The sequence below is a fragment of the Myodes glareolus genome, chromosome 1, assembly GCF_982192425.1.
Source record: "Myodes glareolus chromosome 1, mMyoGla1.1, whole genome shotgun sequence".
In the NCBI taxonomy this organism is placed as follows: Eukaryota; Metazoa; Chordata; class Mammalia; order Rodentia; family Cricetidae; genus Myodes; species Myodes glareolus.
This window is the reverse complement of record NC_142026.1, coordinates 128,955,266-128,967,921: the sequence shown is the minus strand read 5'-3', so window position 1 is coordinate 128,967,921 and position 12,656 is coordinate 128,955,266. Positions and strand designations below refer to the sequence as shown.

At 42.9% G+C, this 12,656-nt stretch overlaps 1 protein-coding gene across 4 annotated transcripts in view; it reads left to right on the top strand.

Annotated features, from left to right (window-relative positions):
• Syne1 (spectrin repeat containing nuclear envelope protein 1) overlaps nucleotides 1-12,656 on the top strand; it is a 477,339-nt gene that overhangs the window by 432,705 nt on the left and 31,978 nt on the right. For all 4 annotated transcript variants that reach the window (XM_087912026.1, XM_085688039.2, XM_085688033.2 and 1 more), the window contains 3 exons: nucleotides 5,121-5,283; nucleotides 9,300-9,487; nucleotides 11,097-11,247. In XM_087912026.1, the coding sequence (XP_087768152.1) occupies nucleotides 5,121-5,283; nucleotides 9,300-9,487; nucleotides 11,097-11,247 (502 nt within the window). The remainder of the gene's footprint in view (nucleotides 1-5,120; nucleotides 5,284-9,299; nucleotides 9,488-11,096; nucleotides 11,248-12,656) is intronic.

The following is a 12,656-nucleotide window of genomic DNA, read 5'->3' as shown; positions in this document are numbered from 1 at the left end:
ATCCAAGGGAATGTTGCCCAAATTTCTTGCTTTCTTACAATAAGTAAATAAATGGCTATTCTGACACTTTAAAGATTTCTCTCAAAGAAATAATGCAGAGAAAATGAGACATTTCTTCTGTGAAAGGATGGCCCCTGAAAATATCAAATTTAATAAGCTATTACAAATAAATGAGGCTTTAAAGTCCACTTCCTCCATGCTCACATCTGCTCCCCAGCATACATAGACAGCATTATGCAGTTTGTAAGACCATATACTTTTCTGAATATTATAAAGGAGACCCACTTAAGTGTTCACCCATTGACTTTGCTAAATTTATATTAGCTTGAAAGAGGAAGTTGTCCCCAGTGGACTATATGAACAAGCATTTCCGTGTCACGATGCCCTTGACGCATTGCACACTAACCACACTACCTTGGATCTCATTCAATATTTTACTTGATCCAAGTCCTCTTACTAATTTTTCTGGCCTGATAGAATATTATTTACTCACATCCATTTGTGCTTTGAATCGTGATCTTTGAGTAAAGAGAATCAACTAATTTTAGATCATTTGATAATGTCAGACTTATTGGGAACATTCATTCTCAAGTAGGTGTTAAAGGTAGAAATGTTAGTTGAAAGTATTTTACTAAGAGTACCAGTTATTAATACTTAGGCATTTTAAAATAAGGTTCAGTTGTGTATAAAACACTGAGCTAAGTATGGTAGTAGGAGGAATCCAAACGTAGACATTCACATTCTAGCTCTCTGAAGCTTACTGTGGAGAAGGCAGCTAGGACAGGACACAGATGGTGCCAATCAGTACAGTAAGATGTGGAGAAGGCGGGTACTCCAGCCTCCAGGGAACCCTATGGCACTGTGAGACTGTGACAAAATTCCACTCCGGAACCTGCCCAACCCCAACACAGAGAGCCAGTCGCATGAGAGGGGAGGGAAGATGTTCCTCCAGGTCTCCCTTCAGGACAGACTTTCTGCAGCCTGACAGACAGACACCATTCTGCAGTCCTGCCCCAGCGAGACCACTGATAGACAATGTCACTAAATCAAATTCTATGTTCGTGCCATTGTCACTAGCAGGATTCATTCCCTGAGACCCGCATCAGGAACCTTTCTGAAGGTATCATTCATTAACCACCCAAGTGAGTTCTGTCTTCTGAATGACAGAAACACGGGTGGATGACTTTCGGAAGTGCTTGGAGATATCCAAAGCCAGGAACACGAAGCACCCCAGAGAAACAAGCTTGACTTCTGCTTCTAAAGCTAGTTAAGGAATTCTTATCGCGAGTAAAATTACGAGTGTGATAAACAAAGCTCCACAGTTTCACTCTTGATCAAAAGAGTGGATTGGAAATATGAACATACTTTTTTTTTTAAGTATACACATTTTGCCAAAAAATATTCTAAGACACCTCACCTGAGAGTGCTTTTAGGAGCTAAAATGTTATTACATATAAGTATTGTAACCAAACACTTGTAATTAGTCACGTGCACATACTAGCTAGCATGTATAGCTGACTATCTCTTTAAAAATCAGTATTCATTTTGTTTCCTAAAATTAAAATATGATTACATCATTTCCCTTTCTCTTTCTTCCAACCAATCCTCTCGTGTATTTCCTTTACTGTCTCAAATACATATTCTTTCTCTTAATTGCCCTTACAGACAACGCACACACACACACACACACACACACACACACACACACACACCACATCCCTAAACATAGGAATACAACTTGTTCAATCCATGTACTGTTACATGCATGTATATGATTTCAGGGCTAAGCACTTAATATTGAATAACCAATTAGGGTGAGGGTTTCTTCCCTAAGCAAGGCCTAAACAAGGATGACACCAAAAGACTTGCTAGGACGGAAGAGGAAAATCTCACGGAACTCCAACACCAGATAAAGAACTACAGGCAACTAAGAAATGCAGAGAGCAGGATAGAAATCCTTCAAAATCCACTTTTGTGGTAGTGTTTTGAGGACAGTCCCAAGGAAGACCCGTAACTGTGCCATCAGGATTAGTTTCATTTGAGAGAGGCACGCTAATTTATTGAAACTGGGATGGTAGAAGTGATAACGTCTATCAATTTTAAGGAACTAAAAATAAATTGATATGGTAGAAATACTTTGATGGTGAAATATTTCTCTAGTACAGTGACTTCTTATGGACAGAGAAATGTAAGAAAATCACTTGAGGTGGGCGCTGAAGGGGCCACACTAGGCTAAGAGCACCATGGGGTGATTCTGTATTCTACCTAGAGAAGGACTTCTTTAGCACGCTAGTGTCGTGGAGATGGAGCATCCAAGTGGAAGTTCTGAATCACAGGGAGCATTCTATTGAAGATCTGCTTTTCAGTTCCTAACAATCCGCAGTCTCAGCCATCATGTGGCTCTTGACATTCTTTTACAAGAAGATACCTCTTCAGTGAGGCCACTTTGACACGGAAACGCTTTCTTTTTTATCTGCTGATCTGATTACTTACCCTGAGGGCAGTCCCCACGCTTGCTTCCTGAGCCAGGAGGAGGTGGTCTGCACAGAGAGCTGAACTCTACAGGAGCGCTGTGACCAGAACCCCTGGCTGTGCACTCATCATGGCCAGCAGCCTGCTCTGTAGTTTGCGTACAGTCCACCTGGCCCGACCCTTAACAGGGACGGGCGCCTGCTCAGCGCCAGTCATGGGATGGAAATGAAGTGGAGGCAGGATCTCTTCCTGGTCCAACCTCCGACTCACACTGCCCTCCTAGAGAATGTTGTTTTCAGAACTGCTTCAACTGTCGCCACAGCTGTGACCTTGAGCAGTCCCCTCTACGCCCTTGCTTTGTTGTTTATGTGCAAGAGTACATTTCTCCTCCTTTTCCTCTCTGTTTTCTTCTTCCTCTACCTCTAAGTGCATTATAAAGTTTATTTCCCATGATGAACTATGTTCATTGTGTGCTTTAAAAAAATAGATCCTTCTAGAAGGTTCATGACTTACATCCTCACCTTTATTGCCTACTTTTTTAAAGTCATTAATTATAAGACTAAAAGACATGACACCAGAGTCTATGGATTGTAGTATGATTACCGCTTACTGTAACAGCTAATATCCACTTATGAGTGAGTACACACCATGTTTATCTTTCTGGGTCTGGGTTTCCTCACTCAAGATGATTTTTTTTTCTAATTCTATCCATTTGTCTGCAAATTTCATGATGTGATTTTTTTTAACAACTGAATTGATACTCCATTGTATAATTGAACCATATTTTCTTAATGATTCTTCTGTTGAGGGGCAGCTAAGCTGTTTGCAGTTCCTGGCTACCATGAGTAAAGCTGCTAAGAGCATAGTTGAGCAAGGGTCCTTGTGGCAATCGCTGAGCCTGTAGTGTTTTAGCTAGGTCCTCTGCCTATATGTTATGGTTGTGTAGTTTGGTGTGCTTGTGGCATGCCTGACAATGGGAGTGGGGGTGTCTCCGGCTCTCTTAGCTACTCCTGGAGCCCTTCTCCTCCTACTGAGTTGCTTCATCCAGCCATAGTGTGATCATATATACCTGGCCTTATGGTAGCATGTTATATTGTGTTTGTTGATATCCCTGGGAGGCCTGCTCCTTTCTGAAGGGAAATGAAGGAGGGGTCTGATCTGGAGGAGCGGGGGGGGGGGGTAATAGGAGGAGGGGAAAAGGGAGAAACTGTGGTTGGGATGTAGTGTATGAGAGAAGTATAAATTAAGGAGAGGAAACTGGTTAAGAGCACTTGCTGCTTGCCCTTCCAGAGGACCTGGGTTGAGTCTAAGCACCTACACATATCACAGGCTCTAAACTGAACACAACTCCAGCTCCCGGGGCTCTGAAGTCTTCCCGCCTCTGCAGGCGTCTACACAAGCATGGCGAGCATGATTCTTTTTGTCCGCTTGTCATGAGCATCTCAGGTGGCCTAAATGTTCCTGTTTTATGTATCCAACCCCAAATGAAGGGCTCACTCGGGCCCCACAGAGCCCTTTTGGCTGTTTAAACATGAGATCCTCTCTTCAATACTGTTTATAATCCTGGGTAGCATAGCGCTAGTTCCCAAATGTCAGCCTTTGTAAGAACCACATTTACTTAAAATGCCATTTCTATAGTTTTGTCCCTGGAGATTCAGACTCCCTAGGAGTGGAGTGCAGGAGTCTGAATGGAGTTGCGACAACCCTGGTATAAGCACCTGTTTAAAATGACTGACACCCGTTCTGGAGCATCCTGTGTTTGATCTACATTTTACTTTTCTAGTCTTATCCCTGTGTGTGTATATGTGTGTGTCCGTCCCGAGATTGACATCAGCTGCCTCCTCAATTACCTTCTACCTTTTTGAGATGGTGTCTCTCCCTCAACGTGTTGCTCACCTATTTAGCTAGGCTGACTGGCTGCCGTGCTGGGGGGAGCCCCTTGACTCATGTTCTGTAACACTAGGATTTAGGCATAAGTTACCTCACCTGACTTTCTCGATGGTGTCGAGGGACAAAACACAGCTACAACATCTCCTTAGTCCCCTCCTTCATTTCTGACTGTTTTTTCTTTAGTCCTCCTTTAAGAAACTTAAAAAAAAACTAATCCTTTTTTCCTCAATCAATACCCATTCAAAGCTTCCATTCTATGCCTATCAATTTTATCAATGATATAATCTCATTCCTACTCCTGGGTCTTAGAACTGCATTTCTGTGTGTTTTTGCTAGGGCCCTCAAGGACCATGTAAGCCTGTTTCTCCCAGGCTATTTCTCTTCCTCCAAGTATAAATTGTGTTATTTGTGGGAATAACTTCTGCAAAGGCCGTGGGGTTGCTGTCACATTTATATTATTTTAACTGTATTGAGTATAATAGTTGTAAATATTTCCCAAGTGTCATTCCTCACTGAGCACTCTCCATCACCCCACTTAGTTACACTTTATAAATCCCCATGTAGTCTATGAAATCCCTTTTTATAAATTGAGGAAACAAGACATACAGCAAAGCCATACTACCGTGAGGAACTGAGCCAGGACGGACCAGGGAAACCTGGCTTTAGGCCCATCGTTCATATCTGCACATGAGCACAGCACAGAGCAGGGCCTTTCACCATCTCATTGGCTCTTGATGTGTTCACTTCTCTGCCCACAGGGTGAAGAAGCTCAAGGAGACCCTGGTGGCCGTGCAGCAGCTGGATAAAAACATGGGCAATCTGAGGACCTGGCTGGCCCACATTGAGTCAGAGCTGGCCAAACCCATTGTCTATGAATCCTGTAACTCTGAGGAAATACAGAGGAAACTGAGTGAGCAGCAGGTAGGCTTGCTAAGCCACGGCGCACATGTCCTCTTGGCCAGGATGATGGGGTGGGTACAAGATGTTGACTTAGGATAAAAGATCGGGAGGAAGGTAGGCGGGACCGCTTCTGTAAGAGAATGGTGGGGACAGGTGGGCGCTGTATCATTGCAGAACTGACTCTTCAAAGGTGTCTGTGCTGTCCTAGAGTTAGTGTCTTTGGTTCTCCAGGAAGCAGTCTAACACTAGAAAGGGTCATCCAAACCATCACCTGATGACTGCCTCCTCCGTGAGTCCACCATTTAGAAAGAAGCACTTGACTTACTGTAGGGTGCTCAGAGAAGACAGCGGTGCAGACTGAGGGCTTCAGTAATCAGTTCTGTCCTTTGAGATGGGGCTGTGTGATCTTCAGATAGTAACATCACCTTTATGGACAAAGGAAGGGCATCGCAGCTCCCTGAAATAAGATACATGACCCAGAGAAGCAAAGGAGGATGTCCCACAAGCAGAGCGAAGTTTTGTTTCCTACCTGCCTTAGTTATTCTTACTAACCGTGTCAGATTCCACTTGCCAGCCATGAACATATTGCCCTATGTATTTATTACCTTTGAGAATTCTACCCAGGCTTCACTTCCCTCTGTTAACAGTTACACCACGGTGGCCGAATTGTTCAGCTTAAAAAAAAACAAAAGAGAAAACACTTTTCAAATCCGTAAAGATAATTGGCACACTTATATGGGAGGGAAGGAATGAACGACAGTGACACTAGCAGTGGCTGAGAATTCCCACTGATGTTTGGCCAGAGGCTGGAAACTTCTCTAAGGCTTTTGCATGCTTTTTTAAATCATTTCTTTTATTTTTTGAAGTTATATTTACATCATTTCCCTCTCTACTTTCTTCCCTCCGAGCCCTCCTACATACCTCTCCTTGCTCTCTTGGCCTCTTTTTTCAATGATTCTTGGTCTTCTTTTTTTTACTAATTGTTGTTACATACATATCTGTGTGTGTGTGTGTGTATTTATAAATATAACCTGCCCAGTCTGTATAATGTTACGTGTATGTGTGTGTGTGTATGTGTGTGTGTGTGTGTATGTGTGTGTGTGTGTGTAATCTGCACTGTAGTCTCTCTCTCTCTCTCTCTCTCTCTCTCTCTCTGTGTGTGTGTGTGTGTGTGTGTGTGTGTGTGTGTGTGTATGCTGGCCATTTGGTATTGGATACGCAATTGGGATACTCTTCCCTCTACAGGACTATTTCTTCCACCTGCAGTATTCCTCCGTTGCCTGTTCTTTGTATAGGGTTGAAGCCTCAAGTTCTTTCCTGGTTCTTAACATATCTGCTATTGTTCTCTGTGTTTGGCTCATGTTTCATCAGCCACGTTGTGGGTGTAGCTGCTGACATTCCTGGGAGACACAGTCCCACAGCAAACACCCCAATTCTCTGGCTCTTACAATCGTTCCACCCCGCCCCCCTTTGGAGACGTTCCCGAGCCTTAGGTATGGGAGTTGTTTTGTAGATGTATCAGTGAGGACAGGGCTCTACAACTCTGTATTAAATTAGCATACTTACTTAATTTTCACAAACACTGTACACTAGTTAGAATAGTCGTGAAAGTATAGTCCTAGATACTGGGTTTATTATAGATTATTTTTTGTTCCTTGACCGTTCCTGACTTTTGGTGTTGGGCTTTATACTAAAATTATCATTGTTTGAAAAACATTTCCACTGAGACATTTTCAGTTTTTATAAGATTAGTGTCCTCTGTGAGTGATGTTTGAGATTTTGATGATTGTATTGAGGAGGGTCTTGGCTGGCTTTCGGTGCCCCCACCCAAATTCTCCAGGAGAATCTGGTAAGGTGTGTACCGGGGATGAGAAAAGAAGACTGATGACCGGTTTTGTCGACTCGTTCTTACTACGTGCAGGTAGGCAAGAGTCTCCAGTGTTTAAGGAAGCCTCTTACATGAAGGAAAAGACCATAGTTAACAGGGTAAATAAAATGAAAAGGGAAGAGAAGAAACAACAGAAAATAGTGTGTGTATATGTGTATATGTGTGTGTATGTATGCATGCGTGTATATGTGTATATGTGTCTGTATGTATGCATGCGTGTGTGTAAGGATTTTTAAATACTCACAGAAACGAGAGGTTTTACATTAGAAATGAAAGATACTGTTGCATTTTCCAAAAGGAACATTCAGGATTGATCTTCTCCCACATATAAAATGAGAAGATCAAGAACATGAAAAATAGGCGATAAAGAATAAAATTAAAGAGTTAATGTCTAAATCCCAATATCCAATGCAATTATTTGATAAAAGTCACCAAAACCTTTTTCAATGAGGGAAGAAATTATTAATTAATTAAAGTATTAATAAAAAAAATCCCAAATAAAAAACACACACTTTCAGATCATAAAGATCTATTATAAATGCCTAGGAAAATTGGAAACACAGAAAACCATCCCAGCTATTTCAGGTTAGGAAGGCGTTGTTCTGACAGATGGTTTTGGGGATTCCAGTCTATGGGTCCTACAGCTCTGCTGCTGTGGAGGAAAAGTGCACCGTGGAAAGAGAGACTCAGGAGAACTGTTGACCTCCTAGCTTCCAAGATGCATAAAAGAGAAGTCGGAAGGAGCTGGGGCCCCAATACCCTTTACAAGGCTACGTACCTAAGGTGCTGCCTATTAGAGGTCCTGCTGCCTCCCAGTATTGCTGCTGGCCAGTGATCACACCATTGACACACAGGCCTTTGGAGAACATTTAGAACCAAATTATAGAAAAGCCCAAGTGAGGGAAATAACGGATAGTTTTGATTCACAGTTTCTGCAGTGAACATGAGTTCATATGTTGGTGTTGGATAAAATCCAGTTTCCTGCTTTTTATCAAAAGCTTTCTATTTCTGTCCTCCATGTAAAACTGTGCTCCAAGGGAAGTAGTGATGATCTCATTTAAGAAAGTGAACCTCAGTTTCTTAAACCACAGTAACCTCTTGATGTTGTCGGGTGCGTTTGCGGAGCTGTTTCAGTTCTGAAGGGGGAGCTGCTCATAGCTGTGCATAAGTTGATTGATCAACTGAAACAAAAGTGATGTATTAGTAGAGACTAGGGCAAGATTCTCTCTCTCTCTCTCTCTCTCTCTCTCTCTGTCTGTGTGTGTGTGTGTGTGTGTTTCTCTCTGTGTGTGTGTGTGTACACACAGGCACGACTGTGCCACAGCATGCATGTGGCGTTCAGAGGACAGTCTCCAGTCTACTGTTCATCCTCACCTTTGATGTTTGACACAGGGTCTCTTGTGATGCAAGGTCTCTTGTGGTATATACATGTGTACACCGTGTATACATGTTTGCTGGCCCACAAGCTTCTGACGATGCTCCCGTTTCTGCCTCCTACCTTGCCTTAGGAGCTCTGGCATTACAGAGCATGCTGCCTAGAATGTCTGGCTTTGCATGGTTCTGAGGATTCAAACTTAAGCTATCACATTTGTGTGGCAAGCACTGTCCTGTTGAGCCATCTACCAAGCCCAACGCAGGATTTATTTTTTTTCACTCACTACTAAACTAGTTTTACTCTTAGAGTGGTGTGTGTGTGTGTGTGTGTGTGTGTGTGTGTGTGTGTGTGTGTGTGTATTTGTCTGCCTACAGGCATCAATGGAAGTCCAAAGGGGCCATTGGGCCCCCCTGGAGGTAACATTTCAGGCATTTGTGAGCCTCCCAATATAGGTGATGGGATATGAACTCTGGCCCTCTGGTAGAGTAGCCACATTCTAAACCACTGAGCCATCTCTCCAATCCCTAGTGTGATCCACTTTATCTGATCAGTTAGTATTTTGGCACTTGTCACAGAATATTTCCAGATCCGTCTTCTCATATTGTACCCTGAGCTTCTGAGGTGTCATAGATAAGGCTGGGCAAACTTGCTCATTCACAAAAGTGAAATGCAATCACGGATGACATAGCCGTTTAGCATTTGCTGAGCATGGTTCTGGGTAATCTCATCTATTTACACGGACTTTACCAAAGAGCACACTTCATTCCCCGGCAGGAGCTTCAGAGAGACATCGAGAAGCACAGCTCGGGTGTCGCCTCTGTCCTCAACTTGTGTGAGGTCCTCCTGCACGACTGTGATGCCTGTGCCACCGAGGCTGAGTGTGACTCCATCCAGCAGGCCACTCGGAACCTGGACCGGCGATGGAGGAACATCTGCGCGATGTCCATGGAAAGGAGGCTCAAGTGAGCTGGGGTGTGCGGCTGCAGACAAAACAGACAGAGACAAGCAGCAAAGAGGCTCCTTCCATCTCTCCATTCATCGCATCCACAGTTTGCTATTTTCCATTGGTTAGAAAGTCCAAAAGTAGCCTCGGCTTCCCGACATTGCCACTACCTACATGTAGTTGGAAATATAAGTAGGCATAGTGGTAATAGAACAAGCCAATTTACATTGGAGCTGACAGTTCAAATATTACCTAGCAAAACTAAAGTCTGCCCTTAAGAAGTACGTATAACTTTATAGGATTGGTAGTTATAGAAGGGCAACGTTCTTTTAATAAAATTCCACTCCTCATAGTGTTAAATGAAATAAGCCAGGCTCAAAAAAAAAAGAGGTAAATATCTCATGTTGTCTCTAGATCTAGGTATAGCACAAATAATAAAATCTCAGAGGCAGAAAGTGGGGTTCAACCTGAAGATCAGAAAAGCAAAGCAGCCATCTTCTTACTTCTACCTCAGACCGAAATGGCAATCCTGCCTCCAGGAATATCAGAATGAGACTGAGCCTGAGAGCTGGCTCCTCCTGTCTTATATTCTTCCCTAGTGCTGGGATTAAAGGCATGCATTACCACCCAGCCACTCTAATTAGTGTGTGTGCCACCACTGCCTGATCTGTATGGCTGACCAGTGTGGATATTTTATTCTCTGATCTGCAAGCAAGCTTTATTTGTTAAAATACGAATGAAATCACTACATCTAGGATTAGAAATCTAGATGTAAATGTATAGATAATATATAAATCTAGATTTGAATGTTTAGATAACACACATAAATCTGCATTTAAACGTAGAGATAACATACAGGTTTATACCTAGGACATGAGAGTAGAAAGGGGACTATGGGAGGAGGAAGGAGTTTAGAAGAAGGGGGTAGAAGAAGGGATAACAGAATATATGTGACCCGGATGTGGAAGGAAGTATTTAGGAGAAAAGGGGCCAGCAAGAGTGGGAGGGGCTGTAGGAGGGCCTTAGGGGAACAAAGAAGAAGCCTCATGGTGCACATATGTGAAAATGAGCAACCAACTTTCTGTGCTACTTTTATTGAATAATAAACACCTTTACTTTTAAGCCCTTTGATAAATGACAGTGGCAAAATAATCATTCTAGATTGCTACAAAATTACCTCAGTGGCCTAAAACCATGCTGCCCTTTGGCCAGTCCCGAAAGCTCTGTTGTCTTTCAAGGATGACGATTATCACTCTCAGTCTGATGTTGGCCTTAAAGGAAATTTCCAACTTCAATTCTATTTAAGGGGTACGTACGCTGGCCTGAACGCACTGCCTCCGTGCAGGGTTTTTAACCTCCTGTGTAAACGCCAGGGCTGCTTGTGTATTGTACTTTAATATCCAATTTGACTTCATTCCAAGTTCAGAGCTGCAGGCCATCTTTTAAACCAGCAGCTGTTTTATTTTAGCTACAACAGTTGGCTGTCTCTTTCTCTGGGCGCTTTGACTCAAAGGTGCTACGGTGCCAACAGTTGCTTGTTTGGCACCCTTAATCCTGTTGAAGGCGTCGTAGGGTTCTGATACTCAGCAGCCTTAATAATGGGTGTGTTCTTCCATCGTCTGCCTCAGAATTGAAGAGACGTGGCGACTGTGGCAGAAGTTTCTGGATGACTACGCTCGTTTTGAAGACTGGCTGAAGATTTCGGAAAGGACGGCAGCGTTCCCCAGCTCTTCTGGGGTGCTCTATACCGTTGCCAAGGAAGAGCTTAAGAAGTTTGAGGTGATTCCTAGTTCCAAATATTCACTGTTATTCTGCTGTGGCACTAGTAAGCTGGTAGCTGATGCTCCAGGGCACGAACTGACTAATGTGGCACGTGTCATCTGTTCAACAGCTGGGGGATGGCTTGTGAGCAATGGGTAGCATGCCTCGTGCGTAGACAAAGATTGGTGATGACTGTCAGAATTACAAATAAGATAATAATAAAAGTGTTAGCCAGATACAGTGGCAATTTTTTATAATTCCAGCACTCAGGAGGTTGAGGCAGGAGGATCTCAAGTTGATCTACCTTGGCCTATGTAGTAATGTCATTTCCAAAGAAGGAAGCGCAGGGGGGAGAGAGGAGGGGAAAAGGAACCTCTTAGAAAACAAGACTCATGATCCTCCCCAAACCTCGTGGCATTACTCTTATGTCAGAATTCTTTACAATCGTCTATTTCCTCTAAGATTAAATATAACTGTTTCCGTAATATGAAAATCTCCTGTAAATGTATTCTCTCAATTATTTCAACCTAATTAGTGTGTGTATAGATAAACTTTATGAGGAAGAAGGCCAAGCAGAGTCAGGAGGAAGGGAAGGCGGAACACACTGTGGGAGGGAGGCCATGAAAGCAAAGCAGGTTGAAATGGCCGTACAGAAACATACTTTACATGCTAGCTCAAAACATTAAGTCATCCGATATATATAGGAATGATTCTGATCACTGGTGACATAAAGTGAGCCTCAGAATCAGACAAAATATTGTCATCATAACTCACTTTGAATAAAGCAGCAGAGGGTGGTACTCTCTTGAGTCACGAAGGCTTTTAAATCACCAAGAGATGAAGATAACAGTGCTTAGTTATGTGTAGGAAGGATTATTAGATCATTAGATCATCCCTTACACATGGCTTGCCTTCTTCACGATCTCAGGTCTGCTCTGTGAGACCCTGAGTTCCTGCCACTCCTGAGTCTGATTCGCGTAGACATTGGTGTGGTGGAGCAAGCCATTGTGTACACACACCCATATACATGTGTGCCTGTGTACCCACTCTAAGGGGCTCTGACATGTTCTAATCAGTCCTTACTTGTGCCTTACTGGTAATTTTTCCCCAGCCCTCCTCAAGATGTTTATAGATAAAACTATCATTTTGGCTGGATCCATAAATGACTCCATTTTTCCTCTTCTGACATCAGTGAACCAAGCCTTGAGCTACTGGAGGAAAAATGAAATTTCTTCTTGTTCTTGTCTGACTTAAAGGTCTGAACCCTAGAAGGAGAGCTATCTGATTGTAATAGTATTCGATGCTATGGAATAAGTAAGAGGGATTCTGAATAGATTCATAGGAAAGTCTACCACTAAGTACAGAAGAAGAAAATGCCTCTGTAAAAAGTTTTCTCTATCTAAAAGTCACCATAAAGTGCCAAAGAA